The following is a 25,354-nucleotide window of genomic DNA, read 5'->3' as shown; positions in this document are numbered from 1 at the left end:
AAAGATAGTCGTAAATGTACTGGACAAACAAACCAGATCGCTGATATTCAGTACTACCAAGATCAAATTCTGATGTGTTTTTACCTCTCATTTCTTTTATTTGGACATCCATAGATCGAATTTTCCATCTTAAATAATAATAACATGCGTTCTTCGATTTTTGAGACATAATACATCCTTCAAATTTTAATTCGCGTTATCTCACTTGGTAAAATATCTCCTATTCAGATGTTTTAGCATAAGCATTAAATACACTAACTTAAATTAAATGAATATCCATTTCCTTATCCCATAAAGAATTTAATCCAATGCTAGAAACGTTATATATTTTCAAATAAAGAATTATTCGAGCATATAGTCGATGAAGAAAAGTGGAAGTGTAAATGAACAGAAGTTGAATCCAGTGACTTTATTTTTTTTTTAATAAAATCATTTTGAAACATTTCTAGACTTAATATTTACCAGAAATCTTACGCGCAGAACTTCTTTTCCTTTTCAATTCTCAGTAATCATTAATCTCAAACACATACACTAATAACCTTAACCTCAACATACATGCTGTAACTTTAATCTCAAACCCATAGCTCAGTCACGTCCCCAATCTTGGAGCAAATTAAAATCAAGATTTTTTAATACTATGTAAAAAAGGCACCCAAAGATAATTTTAAATTATGTGAAAAGTGGTAAATAAAATTACTTATTTCAGGTTGTTTTCATCTGATAAATAATAACCATCAAAAAATTTAATCGGTAGCAGACAATTTTCTTAAAATGACTTGTATAAAATATCCCCCCCCCCACACCCAAAAAAGTCTCTTTTATCTGTCCGATATAGAAATAAAATTTAATCGTTACTTTTATTAAAATAAATAATATTAAAATTAACCTTATTATTACAGAGGATATTATAGATCCATCCATATTTTATAACCAAATGTAAAAGTTTAGAAATTTACCAAAGAGTTTATGAGAATTTAACCTTCGGCGTCTGGGTTGCGTTGTTTAGCAGTACTCAAAAGCAAAAAATCTATACCCTATTTTCGCTTTTTTTACTAGTGCAAATAACATTATTTATAGATATATAATATTTTACATTTGCGAAATTGAAGCTGTGTAACTTTAGTAATTAAAATGAAACATTTTGGACTTGATCGATTTAAGCTAACAATCATGTTCGATCTCGCTATGTTAGAATACAAAGTAGAAAGAAATTAATCATCAAATAAACAAAAGAAATCTGATGGTTGACAATGTTTATTTTGGATTCGGAGATGTTGCAGTAAATTAAATGAAATTGAAGCAAACTATACAGAATTCTAGAATTTTCTTAGTATACAAATAATACAAAATTACAGTGCTGAATTCTTATGTAATAAATAATGACATTGAATTTTGCGCTAACAATGACTAAAGACACCTGCAAAAAAATGAAATAAAATAGATTAATAAATTAAAATATCATGCAAATGTAAAGATCTACTACCATGAAGGAAGGAGGATTTCAAAGTTAGTCGAAGAGGGAAAAATTAAATATATAATTGAATAAAAATCATAATTGAATAAACATCAATAGAATTAAAATGACAATTTTCTTATCCTGTGGCTCAATATTCTCTTCGATGAAATAGCCTTTTATGCTCCTGTAAAAAAGGACGATTTCTACGTGATTTTTGTTTTCGAAACTCGGTTTTCATTTTTTCATAAATCAAAACAGTCGTAGCGATTACATAACCTCCCAATAGCAGAAAAAAGGAAGTTTCCACTTCTTTCAGAGTAATTTCTTTCTCGCCGTTTAATAAACTCTGAGAATGTTTCCGTTTCATGATGTAGAAAATATCGAAAAGCCACTTGTCGAGAATACCTGATTCCATAATCCTCGTAATCCTACAGCAATAAATAACATTTGAAACACACTCAAATTTCGTATTATAATATATTATGTTATATTATATTTGACATATTAAATTATTCAAAAGTTATTAAATTTAAAAAAAAAACGCTTTTTCTAAACTGAATATTTGATACAAGAAAGACTTATATGTACGTTTCTTGTCGTGAGAAAGACCTAGAACGATTTTCTAAGCCTTTCTTCACTTTGGCCTGTTTCTCATCTAGAGCTTTCTCTCAGAAAGTCTACTTTTTAACCAGCAATTTAAAAAAAGACTCTATAACTCACATTATTTCGGGTATAATATATATATATATATATATATATGACAAAATTTAGAACCATGAGATAGATGCACTTTTCTGCTCGCTCGCTCTCTCCCCCTGTAAGCTCTGAATCATTGATAGCTTTGAGCTCACTATCAGTGATGACTGAAGTGTAGAGAAAGGTAGTCGTCTAACTTTTTTGAAGATTGGAGGGACCAGTATCGAGCATTTTACGATTAAAAGAGATTTGTCTACTTCTTTACGAATAAAAGGCATTCGAGCATTTATTTTTATAAATGCTCGAATGCCTTTCTGAACTTTCGAATACGTTCAGTTTTATAAATCTCACCAGCTGAATAATACAGATCAATTATAACTTGTCAAAATGTAGGAATCATAGTGTTATACAGATCTGTTGCATTAATATCAGCTTTCCAACCAAATTGCACACATGAATATCTTCCATATAAGGAAAAGTATATATCAGAGTTCTCCACGCCCTAGACCTCTAACACTTTATCGTCTTGAAGTTCTTTATATCAATGTGGTTTGGTCACTTGAATATCATGGGTGGTGGCTGAGCTATGCGAGCTTTCCTTTCACAGAAACTGATGCTATGCGAACATTTATTTAGTGTCTCCTACTACTTATCTCAAGCTCGATATCTCTTTCACTCTTGGTTGATAGTTTCGCATTGGACAGCTGACGTTTCTATGTTCAGAAAACCATAATTAGTAATGTCATTTTGATATGTTTTTTTTTAGTTTCTCTAAAGATTATATATTGATTTATCGCTGATTTCTCTTATCAAACTGTTAGGCACGACCTCATTAAATCGAATTTTTTTTTTCTAGATTGTACGTTCAGTTTTATTGTATTATCTTAAAACTTCAATATTACATGTGCTGATATTTTGTTCAATATATGTGAACCCAAGTTCGTCGGAAAACATTTTTTTTTGTGACGAATCCATGACTCTAATTGCCAGGTTATGGAGAGTTCAGCATCATTAACCACCTTCGACATCAGTGATTTTCTGCCTGTATGTTCCTTAATCTCGTTCTTTGCTTGAAAAATTGCTGTAATTAGAGAAAGATTGAAGAAATTGATCATTTTTGCAACACACAAAAACAAAACTCCACTGACGTTTTTGACTGCTGCGGTGTTAATAGAATAGACTTTAAAAGAATAAAAGGTGTATTTACTAAACGTTTTTTTTTTAAATAAATTTAAGTTTTTAAATTTATTAAAAGAAAAAAAGAAAAAACGTCTATTTAAATTTTTTAAATGTTTATAGTGAAATATTACTTAAATTAGAATTAGGAAATTTTAAATTATATCCGCATTTACTTCTCTTAACGACTAGAATAAGTTCAACGCAAATTGAAATAACGTTTCGATGTGAATCCCACGCATGAAAGATTGCTTACTCTATAGTACATTAATATTAATGCCATAGTTAGGTTCAAATGCAGATAATCCAGAAATATTCTTCTATAGACAGTATTTTCCACCTGTTTCGTAAACAGATAGAAAATAGGATAATCCAAAAGATGCATCCATTACGGTACATAATCTGCGATCATATGCCAGCAAGGGTTGGTTGATTGATTAGAGCCTCTGCTATTGGTAGAGCCTCATAACTAATGGCTCACTTAAAAAGTTAAGCAAGTTTGAGCGCGGTTAATAGTTGGAAGGGTATCAATCGTTCGATGCTGTTGGCACATTCTCCCTAGACGAGTCTTTGGATTCCCGGGAGGTGTCACATAATAATAATAATAAAATATACTCATTTCAACGACTTCTTATTACTAAATAATATTGATACACAGTTGCATAAAAACTTGTAATTGCATTATATAGGAATCATATATAAGATGTAGAACCTCCTTTCGCGGCAATGACTATGACCCAGCCTACGGGCCATATTTTCCATAAGAGTATGATAGCGCTCAATGGGAACTTTAGACCATTCTTCCTGTAGGCATGTAATGAGGTCAAGATCCTGGACTGTTGTGGGTGGGACGTCCCTGGACCTCACTCTCCAGTTCATCCCACAGATGTTCAATGTTCAGGACGCTGTGGAGGCCAGTCAAATGTGATGAGATTCATTTCCGCAACTATGCAGTTAATGCAGCAGCCTTATGGCGTGGTGCATTGTCTTGCTGAAAGATTCAATGGGCATTTACGTAGAAACGCAACAAAGTAGGAAGCATTGCATTGTTCAGAATGTTCAGATATTTCTCAGCGTTCAGTGTTTGTAGCGTTACAAGCAGAGGTCCGAGGCGGGGAAAAAAAAACTGGAGGAAAAAAAAATTCACTCCAGTTTCCTGGAGGAGAATTTCGAACAGCAATGCCTCTCCTTATTGCGTCCCAAACTATAGGATGAGATCTGGGGTGCGTGCTGGCCACTTGGTCTCCAGAAGTATCTCCACTGCTCGTGTACGATGTGATGCGGCATTGCCATCCATAAAAATGAACTCTTCGGCTACAGCACCACGGAACAATCGAATATGACGTTGAAGAACTTCGTTGCAATATCGTTCACTAGTCACAGTTCCATTTTCCAGCACTTGTAGCTCGGTAAATCCAATAAACGTAATGCCTCCCCACGCCATGACCCCAGCAGTGCCAATGTACATTATTCCATTAGTGTCTTGTCCAATTTGTATGGATACAACAACACCACAAACGTGTTCCACGATGAGCTGTAGATAAAGGGACGTAGACTACAGGCTTTCCGGCATAAGAGACGTAGTCGTTGTTGCAGATGTCCTGCTACAGTTGGTCGAGATATCCGCGTACTAAATGTGCTTGAATGCAGCTGACCTGCCGTGATGCGTCGATTACGTTTTGCTGTGATAACCAAATCTCGATGTTGATACTCCTTGGTAGAGCGAAACTGACATCGACATGTCAGGAAAGTCTTTTGCTCTTTATAAGGCATTCATACAATCGCACTTCGGTTACTGTTCGCAGATTTGGTCTCTTGGGTTTGGGAGGGATAAAGAATCTGTGGAAAGGCTGCAGAGAAGAATGACAGAGATGATATTGATTATGGAAAGTAGACAGGTTGAGAGTAAATGGACTGCATAAACTGCTAACAGGAGAAAGAGTTTGTTATGATTTAGGTCCGTAACCTTCTGCAAGGGTGTTATGGCATGTTGGCAGACGAAACGTTTCTTTATATGGAAGGTGGGAAGAGGATGAAGGATTTATTCGTGAAAGTTAACTTTGTGAACTGTAAAGAATACAGATCATTGGATAAGTAAATCAATTTTCCAGTGGAAGTAATGAGTGTATCCAGCTGAACAAGTTTAAGAGAGTTAGCGGCAGATGTACGAGTAAGACGAAGACAATTTAGCATCTAATTCTAAAAGAACCATTTAATACAACATTCTCGATTTTTCTAACGATTACCATTGGCTTTCTATCGATTAGAAATCAGACCAATTTTTATTTTATATTTGTTTTATTTATTTTATATTTTTCCATTTATCTCTCGCTGTTTCTATGCTTCAAGACATTTCTGGTAAATAACTTTCATGGAACATTCATATTATGATTAAGAGCTCCTGAGTAATATTTAAAAATATGGTGTAAGTTGAAATTTGATTATTTCTTTCTTTATATTAAAGTATATGTAAATTGTAATTAAATTCAATTTAAACAATAATGTTACACTTATTTTATATATATATAATAAAAAATATTTAATATAAAATGAAAAAATTGTATCATTAATCATTTGAAATACCTATTACTTACACGTTGTCTATTTGATCTCTCATAGGATAATCCTTTCTGGTTGTGACACATATGAAGAGAGTATAGATTGCATCATCTGATATATAAAACATATTTGGACCGAATTCGTAACCCACTGCCCGTAGGTCATTTTTAGCGAAAAGAAAAGCAAAATCTTTCTTCAGTGCAAGTTCCAAACCATCTCTTGGTCGTTTTACGATGTTAGATGGATGAGTCTTGATGAAATTTTCGAGATTTGCAATCAGTTTATTATTGAAGCCCTGAAAGTGACAAATGACTCTTATTATTTCAAAACTAAATTCTCAAGAAGGAAAAAAACAAATTTTAGTTTCACTAAATTAAATCGCAATTTATTGAGGAGGAAGTATTTCTGAATTTTCGATAGATGCTATTCGAATTATTCGAAAAAAAAGAATGAATGTCTCCAGATAGATTTAAATAGGCAGCCTTGAACATGAGGAATATCAGTACAGAATATATTATTTAACAAGTTATTTTAAATTGTTTCTGAATGGCAATTAATTATAGAAACCCAGTTATAAGATTTCAGGAGATATTCCTGGCTTAGCCATAAGCATCCACAACCAAAGACGAATATCTGTAGTTCTAACCAATAAGGAACTGAAACAATCGTACTCGAGGATACGTCTGTACAAGAAGTTGAGCATTTTGAAACTTAGAACCACCATGAACAAATAATTACAAACATAGTACGTCTTATTGATACACTAGTTAATTGCTTTCTTCTATATGGAAGTGAAACTTGGACTGTTAAAAGAAGATGAAAAGAGGTTGCTGAAATTTGAAATATGGTGCTCCTGAAAATACCATAGAGATCATATCACAAATTCTGAACTAAGACCAAGAATTAGAATAAACCGGATAGAACACCTGAGATACCTAAACAAAGCGAGTACATATTACATTACAGTTTTTAATTACAGGATTCGTGTTGCAGTGATTTTGAATCTTTTCATATTTACAGTAACTTCCAACGCAAATCCTTAAAGTACTAGCTTAAAAGGGCGAAGCAAGAATGCTTTTCTTATTCCCCGTTATCTGTAGACGATAGTGTAAAGATAAGGTGTTATTGAGCTATACAAAGCTCTGATCATGGCAGGGGGTAACAGCAATAGCCGAGCTTCAGTTAGAACTTCATTGGCTTCATCTAGAGCATTGCCATCCATTACCCTCCCAGGGTGGAATCGTTGGAATTCTTCTCCTCTTCTAGAAACCTTCTAACACAAGTGAGTTCACCACGCGTTGAAATTTCAATTTATTTTGTTTTTATAAAAGGTGTATTTTTATATTTGCAATTATCAAAAATAATAATTTTAAAAGAAAATTATAAACATCTTATACTTTAATTCGAAAAAAAAAGAGTGTCAGAAGAGGGGCAGAACTGTCAACTGACCACCACCTTGTTGTGTGAACTGTACGGCTTCAGAAACCAGATGCTACCATCAACGTTGGTAGGCGTAAGCAGCTCTACCGCGTGAAATGGGAGACATTGGAAAATGAGGATGTGAGGAAGAATTTTGCAGATGACATTTCCTCCAGGTTCCAAGAGATTCCCAAGCATACAACAGATGTTGAGGAGGAGTGGAAGCTGTTCAGAACAGCTGTCTTTGCCTCTGCACTCTCGTGCTGTGGCAGAAAGTGGCTAGGTTTGGCAACGGGCAGTGAGAAAAGGACACCTTGGTGGAACCAAGAAGTCCAAAAAACGGTCCGAGCAAAAAAGGAGTCCTACCTAACATGGCTTAAGGTCAGGTCACCTGAGATGTGTTTGCGGTATGCTGAGGCACGAAAAGCTGCTGCTGAGGCAGTAAAGACAGCAAAGCAGAAGGGTTGGAAATCCTTTGGAGAAAGATTAGACTCATCCTATGCAAATGCAAACAAAGTATTCTGACAGACCATCCGCCGCCTTCGAAGCAGGAAATCGTGCACAGCAAGGGCAATTAAGGCCTCTGATGGTGCACTTTTAAGAACCGAGAAGGACATCCTCCACAGATGGAGGGAATACTTTGAGAGCCTTCTTAACCCAGGTGGCCCAGCAGTTGTGGACATCCAAGAGGTGCAGATCGGGTCAATGCCTAGTCTCACAGTAGAAGAGCTCCATTTAGCAATAAAATCGGGCAACGCTGTTGGTGATGAAGAAATTCGGCTCGAAATGCTAAAAGCCTTAAATCGAGACGGTGTTCTCTGGCTGATTCGAGTGTGTCAGGCTGCTTGGATATCTGGGCGAGCACCAAAGCAATGGCAGACAGGCATAATAATACCAGTCTTCAAGAAGGGAGACCAGAAGGATTGCAGTAACTATCGTGGCATCTCTCTGCTCAGCCTGCCTGGGAAGGTGTATGCTACTTGCTTGGAAAGACGATGCAGGAGCATTGTTGAGTCAAAGGTCTCATCCTGGTAGAAGCACAACTGACCAAATCTTCACTTTAAGGCAAGTCTTTGAGAAATCTTGGGAATATTCCAAGAATGTCTTCACATGTTTTGTGGACTTGGAGAAGGCATATGACCTGGTTCCTCGAGATAAGCTTTGTCAAGTAGTACAGGGGTATTGAGTGGATGGCCAATTATTAGCTGCCATTAAGTCCCTGTATGAATGCCCAGAGTTTTGTGTCAGGGTAAACAGCACAAAATCTCTGTTGGCCTCCGCCAAGGGTGTGTTCTGTCACCCCTCCTTTTCATAATATTTATGGACTGGATTGATAGGCACAGCCGATGTAGCATTGGACGTCTGCTTTTTGCAGATGACCTAGTTCTGCTTAGCTCTTCCACAGATGACCTCCAGCGGACCCCGGATAGGTTTGTAGCTGTTTGTGTAGACGCCGGAATGAAGATCAGTTGGACAAAATTGAAGCATTTGTGGTCTCGAGACAACCATACCAGTGCACTCTACATGTAAGTGTAGTCCCAATGATGCAGGTGGAGAAGTTTAAACACCTTGGGTCCATATTCACGAATGATGGAAAATGGGCCGTAGAGCTAGATACTCGAATTGGCTTAGCAAGTGCAATATTGCGGGAGCTTGGCCGTCCGGTAGTATTGAAGCGGGAGTTAAGCCAGAAGGCAAAGCTGGCCGTCTTCAATACAGTCTGTGTCTCCATCCTCACCTATTGTCATGAGAGTTGGGTAACGACCGAAAGAATGCGGACACGAATCCAAGCGGCTGAAATGAGAATCCAAGCGGCTTGAAATGGGATAAAAGTCTGCAATTCGGGAAACCCTCGATACTCAACCGCTGCTTCTCCGTGTTGAGAGATCACAGTTACGTTGGTACGGGCACCTGTTCAGAATGCCACAAGAGAGGCTCCCTCAGCAGGCCCTCTTTGCCAAGCCAGAGGGTGGGAGACAAGCGTTAGCCTGTATAAATGAATGGTATAAGTTTCTATATTGCTTGTGTTAACGCATAGAAAGTATTACATACAATTCGTCTTAATTTTTATAAAATTGTATGCAAGGCTTTACTGGATAAGGACCTTTCATGTGATAAAGAAGTTGAGTGTGTAGATTTCCTTCTTTAATGTCTCAGGTGAGTAGCTTTACTTTATAAATTGTGATTTAAGCACGTGATATGCCCATTGCTGTTTGTAAAATATTTGTCTTAGTTAAAATAAACATGTTTTGTTTTGTAAATGGCTTGCCTGATCCTTGTTAACCAATGCACTATCTCACAAAAACCAATCGGGCCTGTGTGACCAAGGTAAAGTAATGGCCACGACTGTGCAATTCAGAGTTCATTGAGATTAATGAACAAAGTATTATTATATGTGCTTAGCAGAAAAATTCTCATGTTTGTAAAGAATATAAATTTTACCTAGTCCTTGAGGGCGCAGTCGTTAACTAATATAAATTTTTCAAGGACTATTAAACATGAGCAATAACAATCTAAATTGAGGATTTTCCCTTATTTTACGACAATAGCACATATATCTTATGAAGTTCAGAGGTGGAAGTAAGTTAAGCTGATTACGAGCGGACTAAGGTCAATTTCCAGTATCAGAATTTTAAGATTAGAACATTTTAGACAAAGATAGAGGTTACCGTCTCTGAAGGAATTAAACATAAGCTCAAGCAGACGTAGATATCAATATAAGTGTGGGGGGAGGGGATTCATTGGAAATAACAGTAACTAGAAAACAAAATAGCGTAAGTCGACATTACAAATTAAAATGAATAATTAATTAATAGATATTACACTATGTCTAGCATTAACAACCTTACAAAAAAAAATTGTAAAGTCCTTAAAAGGACTGGCCAGATGGGCGAAGCAAGTATGCTTTTCATATTTCCCATTACCTGCAGAGGACAATGTAAGGATAGGGTGTTATTGAGCTATATATATATATATATATATATATATATATATATATATATATATATATATATATATATATATATATATATATATATATATATATATATATATATATATATAAAGCTCTGATCATGACAGGAGGGTAACAGCAATAGCCGAGCCTCAGTTAGAACTTCATTGGCTACAGCATTGCCATCCATTACCCTCCCAAGATACCCATCCATTTTAGTCGCCTCTTACGACATGCATGAGCTACATTGGTGTTATTCTTATCCCAACAATCACACGGATTAAAAAAAAAACTATCAACTCCCGTTATTCATTTTTATAGAATGCACATAAGTAAAAGGTGTTGGAACAATTTTGAAATTAAAATGTAAATTTAGTAAATTATGCCATTATTAGATATAAATTTAAAATATATTTTATATAAAATTTGTCTTTTCATAAAATTATTTTAAAATGTTTTAGTTTAGAAGTGCACAGGTAACGAATAACTAACGAATATTTTCAAAATTTTCTTACTTCAAATGTCACCCAAAACAACCTCCCGCAGGAATATTTCCCTTTTGACACGAGCTTCTCTAACTCTTCCAGCGTTTTTACAGGCCTTTCCATTTCAGGAACCATCAGAAAAGATGTCAGTGTTGAGCTGTAGCTTACCATTAAGATGAATATGCACAGACACCAAACGCCATCAGCAAGCTGGAAAGATAGCGTAGAAGGTACACGGGTTCCTGTATCTAAGAAATGAAGAAAAATTCAGAAACTAACTATTAAAATTACAATGGATAAAATTAATTAATTCCGTTTAAAATTAATTGTTAAATTTAATCCTATTTATTCTTTCAGAACTTCCTTTTAAAAAATCCTACTGATTTTAGGAGGAAGTAAACTTGTATTCGAAAATGTATATGGCAAGAGACTACATTTTAGATCCGTGTTGTCCCATTGGTATATCAGTAAAAATATCTGTACATGAGAAAGATCACCTGGACATATTTTTGAGTACTTCTTTAGATGTTACCAAATATTTAACAGAATATCAATAATAACAACAATAATTGTAATTTATTTTATAATATTCTAACACTTACAAGGAAAAGATTCTTTGATTTTGCGAATAGAAGATTCAAGTAATAGGTACCCCATTTTAATTTTTTGATAAATATTTTACAAATTCAGCTAACGTTCCATGTGATTATTTATTTATTGTGAACCTGTTTTGTAGGTTGCGCTCAACAATCACAACGGAGTTTGAAAGAGGGATTGTGACAGGATGCCATGTAACAAGCCTATCTGTTCGGCAAAATGTTTACAGATTGGGACATTGTAGGTGAATAGGTGAACAATCAGTGATACCATTCGAGATGTTAGCTCAGGAGAGAAGTACAAGTAATACACACAGTGGACGACACTCACCGAAAGTGACAGTAGCGTGCTACGAAGGATAATATGTAAAAATCCCCATTCTTTGGCTGACATCTTTAATACGGAGTTACGGGCATCCACTAGAACTCAAATATGCACAAAAACATTCAGAACGGAGGCTCACAGAACAGGGGTTTCCATGCTAGGACAGCAATATTCAGGCCCCACATTACCTGAATCAACATGCATCATCATGTTCAGTGGTGCAAAGAGCAGGCATAGTGGGTCGTGGAGACTTGGAAAAACTGTTTTAAGGAGCACGAATCATGCTACTATCACTAGAGAGCAGACAGACAAGTGTAACTGTGGCTAATGTCCGGTAAATGTCTCTTACCGAATGCATAACCCAAGTATGATATTTTGAAATTTGCAGGTGGCTGTGTGATAGTATGGTCCTGTTTTTTCTTGGTAAGGCCTTGGATCTGTGGTACCACGAACATCGAACTCCAAGAGATATCTGAACATTGTGGACTTTGCAATGAACATCTTTGGGCTGAACTGGAGCAACCGGTGAGGTCAAAGGAGATCAGTTCAGGACTTCATTGCATGAATACAGTACGAATACAGTCCAAAAATTCCCATTGGTCTCTATCGTACGCTTGTAGAAAGGACATACCGTAGGATGGCCCCAGTCATCGCAGCGAAAGGAAGTCCTACATCTTCTTAAGATAATATAAGGTGTTAAGATAAAACGTATCTTAATAAGGTATCTTTCATTATGATAATTAGATCATTACAAGTTATTAACATTTTTCAGTGTTATAAGTACCTTACGTGGCATGGTTGTGATTTAATGATGCCACAACTAATGCTAAAAGCTGTTCATGCATTGTAAAGAAAACAGCCTTTCATACAAACCTATTAAGTAACGTAAAAGTACGAATATTGTCATACTTTCTCACAGATGAAAACTGCTGGGTGAACCTACCTTTGGACGTTAAAGACCCAAATATTTTCCAGTATATTTGGGATGCTGTTGGAGGACTAATGTGAATAAAGCTTGAAGCCATAGTTCCAATTTTGGTGAGGATCCAGCCAATAGTCGCAACAGAAACCAGTAAGGAAATCCAGATCTGCAGAAGTAAGCATTAGACAATCTCACTGTATTAGAAATAACTGCCAATAATTCACGACTAATATTTTACTTTGAGGTTCTTAATTTTTAAGTTTACTTAAAAAATTAAGTTAATAGCTCACCTTCCACTGGAAAGGTTTAACCAGAATGAAGGGTTGAGGTTTCTCTCTAGGAGCACGGGTTGCAAAAGTCACTGGCTGTATATGATATGCCACAGAAAAACCGAAATTCAACCACGTATCGAAAGTTATTCCTAGTCCTAATGTGATATCAATTTTCTGAAACGAATTGGATAAACACATTTTATCTTTTTAATGAAAATTAATTGATAATTTAATTATTATGAATATAATTAATTTTTAAGTAGCGAGGGTTTCTTCAAAAATGATATATACGAGAGGGGGCTAAAACGTTCTGATAAACACCTAGAACCAAAATGATATCAAAGCAACTGATATAATCACAGGAAAGAACATATCTTATAATCTTATAACCTTTTAATCTCTATGTTTCATCAAATTGTAATAATTTGTTCTTTGTGTTTTTGGATATATATAAGAAGACACGTCAGAGGTTTTGAATAAATTGGATATATATAAGAAGACACGTCAGAGGTTTTGAATAAATTCGAAGACACAAAGGTGTGGGCCGTCATCAAGTTTTTCGTGCTGCAAGAAACGTCTACAACTGAGATTCACCAAACATTGTGTGAGACTTTAGGGAACATTGCCCCAGCATATCTAACAGTTGATATATGGGTGATCAAGTCTAAAACTGGGCATCCTGAGACAACAGATGTCCCCATATCAGGAAAGACTTCCACAGCGATCCCACCTGAAAACATCGATGCAGTGCATACCATGATCCTTGTTGATAGACGAATACCAGCCAAACAGCCAAAAACATTGCAAAGACTCTGGTGATATCCAAGGAACGAGTTAGGGTCATTGTCCACCAATATCTGGAGATGGTAGAGCACTCAGAGAAGTGAAATCAGGTGCACATTTTTTGGTTCATATTGTGACTGTTGATGAAACATGGCTTCATTACTATGACCCCAGAGTCCAAACAACAATCAATGGAATGGAGACACGTAGGTTCTCCATGGTGAAAGAAATTCCAAATCCAAATGTCAGCAAGGAAGGTTCTTGCCATTGTCTTTTGGAATATGGATTGTGTAATCCTTGCCAAGTACTTAAAAAAGGTGAAAACTGTTACAGCAGCAGTTTATTCAACAGCTCTGAAGGAACTGAAGGAAAAACGCCGCAGGAGACTGAGCAGACGCGTGCTATTTTACCCTCGGTACTTGTCATACTATTATATTTTATCATTCTCGTATAGCAGATTGTTTCGAACAAAATGTTTTGATAAAAATGATTTTTTGGTTTTTACTCACCTTTCTTTGCAAAAGACCTAGAAGTCCATCATATGATCGATTAGCCAATTTATGTCCAAAATCTCCAGTGGAACGAATTACTTCTGCTTTACTTTAAAATATAGTAAGAATGCGAAAAGTGAACTATATATATATATATATATATATATATATATATATATATATATATATATATATATATATATATATATATATATATATATTTAATTAATGTGGCTTAGATGTATATATATATATATATATATATATATATATATATATATATATATATATATATATGTATATATATATATATACTTAGTACATACTTAGTATATATATATATGAATATATATATACTAAGTATGTACTATGTATATATATATATATATATACTAAGTATATATACATAGTATATATACTTAGCACATATATATATATATATATATATATATATACTAAGTATATAAAGACCTTTAAAGGACTGGCTTAAAGGGGCGAAGCAAGAATGCTTTTCATAATATTCCCCCGTTATATGTAGAGGATAGTGTAGGGTTAAGGCGTTATTGAGCTATATAAAGCTCTGATCATGGTAGGAGGGTAACAGCAATAGCAGAGCCTCAGTTAGAACTTCATTGGCTACAGCATTGCCATCCATTACCGTCCCAGGATGGGTTTTTCTTCTACCGAAAACTCTATGAGTTTTCGGTAGAAGAAAAATTAAGTTTTCGCCAGAAACATAGTTCACGTCTAAAGATGGTACAACACCAGGACAACTCATTGTAAAGTTGGGTAAAGCTCTGATCACTATTCTTAGTATTTTCCTATAACGTAAAGCACATCTCAGTAAAAGATGTATACTGCAATACATTATGGGTGGGGTCACTACCCAGACCGGTTTCAACCTTTTTTGAAGTCTCCTCAGTGAGTAGCTAGACCCTAAATACCAAGGTTTAGTAAAACAGAGCCTTATCAACTTTACCTATAGAAGTTGCTACAAGGTGTTTTTATTTTTAATAAGAATCTCTGGAGGAGATAGAGATGTAATTAATTTTTTATCTTGGGGATACTGTATATTAGGAGTTAAATAACTATGTTTATAAAATTACTTGGTAACCCTAATATACAGTATCACCAAGTTAAAAAATTAATTATATCTATATCTTCTCAAGAGATTCTTATTAAAAATTAAAACACTTTGAAGCAACTTCTATAGGTTAAGTTGATAAAGTTGAAACAAAATGAACAATATGCCAGGATAGAATCTGATAGATTCATTCAATCCAATACCCTTGGAGGGTAATGGATGGCAATGCTGTAGCCAATGAAGTTCTAACTGAGGTTCGGCTATTGCTGTTACTCTCCTGCCACGATCAGAGCTTTAATTGCTCAATAACACCTTATCCATACACTGTTCTCTACAGATAACGGGGAAGATGAAAAGCATTCTTGCTTCGCCCCTTTAAGCCAGTCCTTATTATAAGGACTATAAGGACAATATGCCAGGAATTGGACTGTGATTGATTCACTCAATCCAATGCCCTTGGAGGATAATGGATGGCAATGCTGTAACTAATGAAGTTCTAACTGAGGCTCGGCTATTGCTGTTACCCTCCTGTCATGATCACAGTTTTAATAGCTCAATAACACCTTATCCCTACACTGTCCTCTACAGATAACGGGGAATATGAAAAGCATTCTTGCTTCGCCCCTTTAAGCCAGTCCTTATAAGGATAAGGACCAACAATATGCCATTTTGTTTCATATTTTATTTTATTTTATTTTATATATATATATATTTAAGCCAGTCCTTATAAGGATAAGGACCAACAATATACCATTTTGTTTCATATTTTATATATATTATATATATATATATATATATATATATATATACAGTTTTTTTTCTCGGTATACAGAAGCTGGATTTGCATTCCTATGTACTTGTAATTATTGAGGAAATATTACGGAAGTTCACTTACCGGAAATTCAATTGCTCTGCCAGCAGATTTACAAGTCGGGTCTCCAAAAATTCTCCTTCTGAAGGATCATATGAGAAGAAGGGTTTCCTCTAGGGAAAAAAAAAAAAGAAATTATTCCAGCAAAAGAAAATTCTAGAGTTGAAGATGAATTAAACCATTCAGTTAATTTTATATTATAGTTCATTAAAAAGTTATTTTTGGTTAAACTCTTTTTTTCTTTATCAAATAGACCAAATATTATTATAGCTGCCTACAAACGAAATGGTGATTAGTATTTTCCCATTTACTTAAAAACTATGCACTAGGAGTGATCCAAAAAGTAACAAGATGGACCACACAAGAAAAAACAGGACCATAGCATCACACAGCCACTTCCGAATTTCATAGTTTGGGTTTCGCACTCTGGTAAGATATCTTCAGCGGGCTTCCGCCACACCCACATCCATCCATCTGCTTGGTAAAGGGTGTAACGTGATTGGTTACTCCATAACATAGCTTTCTAAGCTTCTACGTCCCACTGTACATCCTTTTTGCACCTCTGAAGACGACGCTGCATGTTGGTTTGAGTAATGTAGGGATTGCAAATTGCGATCCTACCATGGAAACCCATGGTATGGTGTTAACCTCCGTTCTGAATGGTTTCGTGCAGATTCGTATTCTAGTCGATCTCTGGAACTCCGAATTCAACGTGTCGCCCGACGAATGGGTTTTAATAAATTATCCATCGTAACACCCTACGGTCACGTTTGGTTAGTGTGTTCTGGGTGGTTCAGTAGAGTAGCACGTGCAGTTAAAGCCCTACGCTTCAATCTCGGTATGGCATAACTGACTGTTGACCTGGGGATGGCCCAGTTTTCCGAACAGGTAGACCTGTCACATGGCATCCTATAACAACACGTCTGTCAAAGTCTTTCAGTTACCTTCTCACAGCCATTTTACCAGGACACTGTTGCACTGACTTGGGAGCATCACATTCCTCCAGGTTATACCGGCTACAAACACGTGACATGGCACGATGTCCCTCACCTCTGGAGTGTCAATTGACTTCTATCCAAGCAGTGTATGTTTCAGAGTGTTTCAATTGAAATCGTTTTTCAGCTCTATCTGCTCATTGAACATCATCACATGCAGTCCGGTTACTTCTTTTTTTGGTGATGTTTCACACCAGTACTCGTCAGGTGGTCCTGTCGCATGATTTGGTGGATGGTTTCATTCTCTGAAGATTAGTTACTCCAGACACACCATCCATCTCATGAGATAGTCTACCCCTTCCTCTTTTTCCGGGAACTTTATCTTCAATTACTGTTTTGAGAAATCCTTCCACCCTTTCAATGTGTTTAAAGTATTTCAACCTTCTTCTGTCAATATCCTTAAGGAGCGGTAAAGTTCTGCTGATACTTTCTAACGCCCGTCCATTTGATCACCTTTCAGTATATTCTCAACACCTTCCATATCACCACAACTCAAAACCAACTATCCTTTTCCTATCAGACTTCTTTTGGGTTCCATGTCTCACACCCATAAGTCGCTGTTGGAAAACAACTTTATCTAGAATCCTCAACTTTGTTCTCATGGAGATAGATCCATCCTTCCAGATTTTAGACAACTCTCTGGCTGTTGTTTTAGCCATTCCTAATCTTCTTCTAACGTCTTATGAACAGCAATTATTCATATTAATAATGGATCCCATGTATTCGAACTTGACTTCCTCAATTCTTTCTCCATTAATGTACACTTGTTTCTCAACAGCTTCCCTGTTTGTATTTCCCTTGAGAATCATAATCCCTGTCTTGGCAGAATTGAGTTAAAGTCCTCGCTTATTGATCTCATTAACTTTGTCAAGAATATGTTCTGATTCTTCCTTGTCATTAGAAATATTGTACCATCTACACACCTCAGATTACTGATGAATCTGCCACCTTTCGTAATTATTATGTTAAACTTATCCAATACTTCACGCATAAAGGCCTCCGCATAGATACCAAACAAATGAGGAAAAAGTAGGCATCCTTACCGATCTGAAGCCAATTAGTTAATCCAACATTTGTTCTCCTTCGCTGTGCAAAAGGTAGCTATCAACCTAATAGTGCGTTGAGGAAAACCCATCGCATTCTTTTCATTACTTCCCACAGTTTGACGTGCTTAACACAGTCAAAAGCTTTACAGTAGTCTATGAAACACATTACCATAGGGAGTCCAAATTCTTTACACTTTTCTATGATCTGTCTAAAGAAAGAATCAAATCTCTGATGCCCTTTCCTTAAACCTGCTCGTTCCTCGAGCATCTCTTCCTCAACTTCTCCATCAATCCAATTTAGAACGATCTTTAATAAAAGATACTTGCTTGCATGAGCTATTACACTAATAGCTTTATAGTTCTTTCACGCCTTCGTATCTTCCTTTTATTGTAGTGTAATGAAAACCGACTCCTTCCAGTCTCTACCCCATGATTCTTCCCCCCATATCCTTATAATTAAAGATATGAAACACTTATCCTTCCATCCCCTTTGGCCTTAATTAACTCTGCTGGCATTCCATGACCCAGGGCCTTATAATTCCACTAATGACAGGATACTTTGTCATTAATGACAAAGTATCCTGTCATTAATGGAAGAGTTTAAGAAATTAAGACTCATCGTGTCTATCATCGTGTCTATCAATGTGTCTATCAATGTGTCTATCATCGTCTTTTTTACGCCCAGCACAAATAAGCCTGATGAAGGGAGTGATGATTTCTACGAAAACCTACAGCTTGCCTATCGAGAATGGATGGGCAATGAAAGACATTTTCAGCTCATGGTTTGAATAATACGCAAAGTTAAGTGTACTAATTACCATGTATACCAAACTCGCTGCTAAATTACAGTCCTTAAAAGGGGCGAAGCAAGAATGCTTTTCATATTCCCCGTTATCTGTAGAGGACAGTGTAAGGATCAGGTGTTATTGAGCTATAAAGCTCTGATTATGGCAAGAGGGTAACAACAATAGCCGAGCCTGAGCTAGAGGCTCGGCTATTGCTGTTACCTTCTTGAGATTCTACACACATCCATTACCCTCCCTGGGTACCCATTTTAGTCGCCTCGCACGACATGCATGAGCTACATTGGGGCTTATATGTAACTAAAGCCGTCTAAAAATTAGGACGATCCCTAGACTACTCCATAGTGGCCGAAAGACCGTCCAACTCAGCGTTGGTTCCACTCAGTAACATAGCCCCCCACCTAGGGTGACCAACCAGCAAAAATATTTCGTACTAACTTATGCAGAAAAAAAGGTACTAGATCTGAAAAAAAGAACTAAATTTTCATTTGCTTTCGTTTCACTCTATTTACGACATTTTACGATATTACTACCTTATTATCATAGATGAACTCAATGTAAAACCGCTAAATTAACGAAGGTACAACAAATATGAAAAGAAAACAAATCGAAACTCACCTCACTGTAGTCATCTATGAGTCCAAGAGCTGTAGTTGTTAATCATCAAAACGGAAGCCCCAGTTCTAACTCTAGCACTTCACGTGTGTATTAATTTACCATATAATGTTTAGTCTCATTTTAGTGTTTAAAATAATGTAACATTACATTTTCAGTTATTTAATATGCTATTTACGTATATACAGGGGTTCCCACCCACGAGGAAAACACTGGAAGTATTTATTCATTATTTTTATCAGATTTTGCTAAATTAATTAACTCTTCAGAAATAGTAAAATCTGTAGCTGATGAATGTTTCAATTTTTCTTTTGTCAAAAGGAGTCCATTCACCAAAGGGTTTTTTTTTAGAGATTTCATTGTGTGAATCTACAGCCAACGCATTTTTTATGAGTGTTACATTTAGTGCGTCCACATTGTATTTTCTTAGCAATTTCACTATCAAGAGCAATTGTTTTCAATAGAGTTGGAAGAGTATCCATAAGCCACAAAAGCATATTGTGATCAGCATCCAGGGCCGTTCCTTTGGTTTGCGCCTCATGAGTGCAAAATTTTTGTGCTCCCATTCCATTAAAAATTAAAGGATCCCGAAGTACAATAACACGTTACGAATCATTTTATTATACTGCACATTAAGAGGAATGTATACTAAAATAAAGAAAAAACACAAATAGTAAAAAAAAAAGTTATTTTTATATAATAAACAAACATACTCCTGTAATGTAACATGGAACACGACAAGAAAAGAAGAAGAGACTCTCAGAATAATTCAGCCTGCAATGGAACGTAGCATTTTAACATCAACAAAATGGAACATGTTAGAATCACGGAACTAAGAAAGAGATCAGGCATAAAAGATGTGGTAACTGCAGTATAAGATAGGCAGGTCACATAGCCAGACTCAGGAATAACAGATGGACATATAGAATATTCAACTGGCAACAAGAATAAAGAGAAAACCAGGAAGACCACCTACAAGATGAGAAGATCCACTAGTGAAATCTATGGGGATAACATGGAAGAGAGAGGCTCAAGATCGAGATCGTTGGAGGCATGGAGAAATCCTGAGTGAAACGCAGGTCCATTAAGAAGAAAACTCAAGAAACTCCTAAATGTTGGATAAGTGTGCTGAGAGCAGTGATTAAAGTAAGTTTTGTTGAAGCTCGTACCATTTATTTAACTACCCAATGACTCAGTCCTTCACTGAAATCTCTCACATTCGAAGGTGACAAATATGCACAAACAGTTCACTGTATTATTTATTCCCTATTTTTTATGAACGTGTTCGATTATATCGCCCCTAAATTATGCCGCCCGGGCTCATTGCACCCTTTGTACTCCTGTATGGAAGGGACTTGTCTGCATCATATGACCATAATTTTAATTCTGCCTTTTTAATTTATTTTTCCGACTAATATTTGGTACTGGATTTAAACAATGACATTATACCTGGTGAGCTTCTTTTAGATTCTGCATTCTGCTAGTATTTTGGAGTGTTTGCATAACGAATCAATAGACATTTGCTGCCATTAATGTTTTTATCACAAAATGTACACTAAGAAGTGTGGCCTTTACTTTTACCTAAATAAATCCAGAATTTAAGAAAGGGATCCTCCAACCATTCTTCTTTGAATTTTTGCTTTTATATGATTTTTTCATCTTTTTAGATGAACCTTGTAAACCTGAATTTGAATCATAACTAGCATCACTTTCTCTTTTATCTGAATTACCTGTGTGAAAAGTGGTTTCTTGTGAATGGGAAGGGCTGGCATTGAGATCTTCACTTTCAATAGTACTGACTGATTCATGCACTACACATTTTCCCCCAAGATTTAGAATCAAATTTAAATTTAGAAAGTTTTTCCTGTCACTTGTCCATGTTTTAAAGGAAAATCTAAATAATATTTGCGATGAAGAATTAAACAAGTTTTTGTTAATAAAATTAATAAAAACACTGGACTTCTTATAACGCTCGAGAAGTGTTTGAACAGCAAAGAATATATTTTCATTGGCTAATGCCAGTCGGATTGCCTGAGTACGGGATCGTGGGGGAAGAGAGAAGACTAGCGAACAGTGAGAAGGGTAGGTAAAAAAAAAGAGAAATGATATTCTTGTGTCACTGAATGTGACATACTGGGAGGTAGAAGAGAAAAATATTCAACTCATATATCCAACTCTCAAGTTGTTGTTATTATTATTATTCGGAACAGAAAAAGTACCAGATCTGTTGGTGAACGTACTAAAACACTAAAAATTTATAAAAACGTACTAGACATATGTCCAACTCTCATGCTATTGTTATTATTATTATTCGGAAGAGAAAAATTACTAGATCTGTTGGTGAACGTACTAAAACACGAAAAATGTATAAAACGTACTAGATAGATCTAAAGTACTAGATAAATCTAGTACGAAGGTACTAGATGTGGTCACCCTGCCCCCATTTTCGAAAACTCAGCGTGCATTAGACATAGATCCCGGCCACAACAGGGCGAGCTAAATTACATAGTCCTTATAAGTACTGACTTAAGGGGCGAAGCAAGAATGCTTTTCATCTTCCCCGTTATCTGTAGAGGACAGTTTAGGAAAAAAGTGTTATTGAGCTATGAATTAAAGCTCTGATCATAGCAGGAGGGTAACAGCAATAACTGAGCCTCAGTTAGAACTTCATTGCCATCCATTACCCTCTGTTTAAGTAAAGGGGTAAAATCTCAAAAAATCAGACGATCTCTAGGCCACTCATTCATGGGCGAAAAACCGTTCAAATCTCCGCGTTGGTTCCACTCAGTGAAACCACCGAGCAGAACCGCTCATTCCGAAGAAAATAATTCACCGACAAGAATCCCTCAGCGGGCCGTACCGGAGAACACTTTCCCCGGAGACTCAAATTGCTCCCTTAAGGCAAAAATCCCAAGAGAGCGAACTCTCGAAACTCATCAGGGTAACAGCAACAGCCGAACCTCAGTTAAACTCCATTGGTACAGCATTACCATCCGTTACCCTCCAATGGTATGGTGGATTTTTCTCCTCTCAACCTCAAAATTACAGTCCTTATAAGGACTGGCTTAAAGGGGCGAAGCAAGAATGCATTTCATCTTCCCCGTTATCTGTAGAGGACATTGTATGGATAAGGTGTTATTGGCTATTAAAGCTCTGATCATGGCAGGAGGGCAACAGCAATAGCCGAGCCTCAGTTAGAACATCATTGGCTACAGCATTGCCATCCATTACCCTCCAAGGGTATTGGATTGAATGAATCAATCACCGCATCTCACTATCCAATCATTAATCAACTCAACCTAATTACAGTCCTTATAAGGACTGGCTTAAAGGGGCGAAGCAAGAATGCTTTTCATCTTCCCCGTTATCTGTAGAGGACAGTGTAGGGATAAGGTGTTATTGAGCTATTAAAGCTCTGATCATGGCAGGAGGGTAACAGCAATATCTGCGCCTCAGTTAGAATTTCACTGGCTACAGCATTGCCATCCATTACCCTCCAAGGGTATTGGATTGAATGAATCAATCACCGCATCTCACGGTCGATTGATTCGTCCTTCCACGTCCACCTAAAATTACAGAAAACAAAAGAATATTTAACTAATGTTGTTATATCAAATTAAAATTGGTGTATTAATAAATATACATTTAATTTATGATTAGTAAAAATTCTGAAAGTGAAATAATTTTATTTGTTTAGAAAAAAGAATTTGCATGAGTTTTTTATTTTTTAAATAAGAACTAAATGAATAATTTTCATATATCATAGAGCATCATAAACAAAGAAATTCATTAAACAAATAACCAATCAATCGTACATAAAATGAAAGCGTTATTATGTGCAAATGTTAAATACGCAGAATAATATAAAAAATGTCTATGAAAGATGTGTAAAATAAACAGCTTAAAATGAATAAAAAAATGTCTAGGTGAAAAAAAAAATCGTGGATAAAATTATGTCCTAGACTTAGAGTGTTTGTATTCAGTATTGTTCAGGAGAGTTCACGTCTCTCATCATTGACCCTTGGAGTAGAAAAGTGGCACTGAGATTCTGCACACAAAAGACAAAGAGAAACAGATAGAGTAACATACTAAAAAAGGCCTCTATTGACCAGTTTTAGCTGTTGACCCACCGGGTGCATCTAAATCAGTAGTTTGACTTTTCACTTTTTACGTATCTTTCATATGTGATACTTTAGAACACTGATGAGAAAAATTATTTTTTTTTTTTTGTCACCTGTGGGGAAGCTGCAATAGTGCTACCTAAAAGAAAGTTGTCACTGGGATCCTAAACATTTCAGCCAGCCTTCGCCAAATGCTCTACACCGGGACAAGAGGTGTCCTACGGCTTCAAGTGCATGGCATACTTCACAAAATGGATCATAAAGTCGGAGGCGATATTGATTGGAAATTGGGCGTTTCGATACCAAAGCAATAAAAAAGTCTTAGTTTAGCTTAATTAATGTTGACTTGGTACAAATTACAAAGAATAAATAAATACTTTTCATCCTTAATTTGGACTAGTCCTTATAAGGACTGGCTCAAAGGGACGAAGCAAGAATGCTTTTCATCTTCCCCGTTATCTGTAGAGGACAGTGTAGGGATAAGGTGTTATTGAGCCATTAAAGCTCTGATCATGGCAGGAGGGTAACAGCAATAGCCGAACCTCAGTTAGAGCTTCATTGACTACAGCAATGCCATCCATTATCCTCCCAAGGTCTACATTCTCACTCTTCTCTTCTTTTAATTTTAATTTGGACTATTGCAAAGAATAATTCATTTATAATAGTACTAGGGGGGGGCTCCTTTCCCCTGACGCCTACGGCGCCCAATTCCCCCGAGTTCCGGACTGGTAGGCCGGTTCTCCTTGAATTCTGATGACTCGAAAGGGGGTTCCGTCCCCCGGCGCTTACCCTCCGAGTTCCGGACTGGTAGGCTGGTTCTCCTTGAATTCTTATGATTGGAATTTTGAAGACTCGACACGCAGGCTAGCCCTTGAGTTTCAAAACGTTTCAAATAACTTGACAAAAAGCGTGACACGAAAACGTTGCAAAAAAGTTCTTAAAAGAACTGGGAGATGAACTGAGTCCTTGACTCTTTATCCCGTCATCTGAATGAAGAAAATCTGCGTGGATGGGTGTTATTGAGCTAAAAGCTCTAGTCATGGCTGGGTAATAACAGTAATAGCCGAGCCTCAGTTAAAACTTCACTGGTAGCATTGCTATCCGTTACACTGGAAGTCCTAAAAAGGACTCTTCCATTCTCTCCCCATACGTTACAAAAAAAAAAAAAAAAAAAAACATCATTTTATTTTATAGAGCAGATTACATAAAAATAAAATTGGTGTAAGAATAAAAATTGAATTTTCCTCTCATTATACTAAATAAACCACAGAAATCATTGATTTTTTTTTATTCTAGATTTCATATAAATTTTAAAATAGGTAAATTTGAATTAAATTCTTATAAAATCATTTTAGTTTAATAAGACTCTGTATAAAAATATATTTCTTAGGTCATGCAATGTATCTGTGAATCAGTGGCATAAAATTATTGCTCTCGGCTATTGAAATCTTACCGGAATAGAAGCAAACTGAAGCTTTCTTCCTGCTGCATTCCCTTTTCTCTTCCTAAACACGTTCATCGGCCTATTGTAATTGCTGCTTTCGACCCATTTTCTTGTATTGGATATTCGGAGCCAACAGAGTTTTCCTTTCCGTATTCCACGTAAGCCGTAAACCGCTATTGGGTTATTCTGGAACCGTTAACAAATTAAAAAGTGAGGAATTAGATTCATTTTCATACAAATAT

General features: G+C 36.1%; 1 protein-coding gene across 1 annotated transcript in view; it reads right to left on the bottom strand.

Annotated features, from left to right (window-relative positions):
* Nucleotides 1-25,354, bottom strand: part of LOC150102277 (ionotropic receptor 40a-like) — a 96,363-nt gene that overhangs the window by 41,074 nt on the left and 29,935 nt on the right. The window contains exons 7-13 of the mRNA XM_090399549.1: nt 25,122-25,298; nt 16,113-16,201; nt 14,152-14,242; nt 12,878-13,033; nt 12,609-12,753; nt 10,775-10,992; nt 5,923-6,182 (exon numbers count right to left, since the gene is read on the bottom strand). Coding sequence (XP_090255675.1) covers nt 5,923-6,182; nt 10,775-10,992; nt 12,609-12,753; nt 12,878-13,033; nt 14,152-14,242; nt 16,113-16,201; nt 25,122-25,298 — 1,136 coding nt within the window. The remainder of the gene's footprint in view (nt 1-5,922; nt 6,183-10,774; nt 10,993-12,608; nt 12,754-12,877; nt 13,034-14,151; nt 14,243-16,112; nt 16,202-25,121; nt 25,299-25,354) is intronic.

The sequence above is a fragment of the Typopeltis vanoorti genome, chromosome 10 (assembly GCF_054136105.1).
Source record: "Typopeltis vanoorti isolate ZY-2024b chromosome 10, IOZ_Tvanoo_1.0, whole genome shotgun sequence".
NCBI lineage: Eukaryota > Metazoa > Arthropoda > Arachnida > Uropygi > Thelyphonidae > Typopeltis > Typopeltis vanoorti.
The sequence above is the reverse complement of the archived record's forward strand: the minus strand, read 5'-3'. Positions and strand labels throughout refer to the sequence as shown.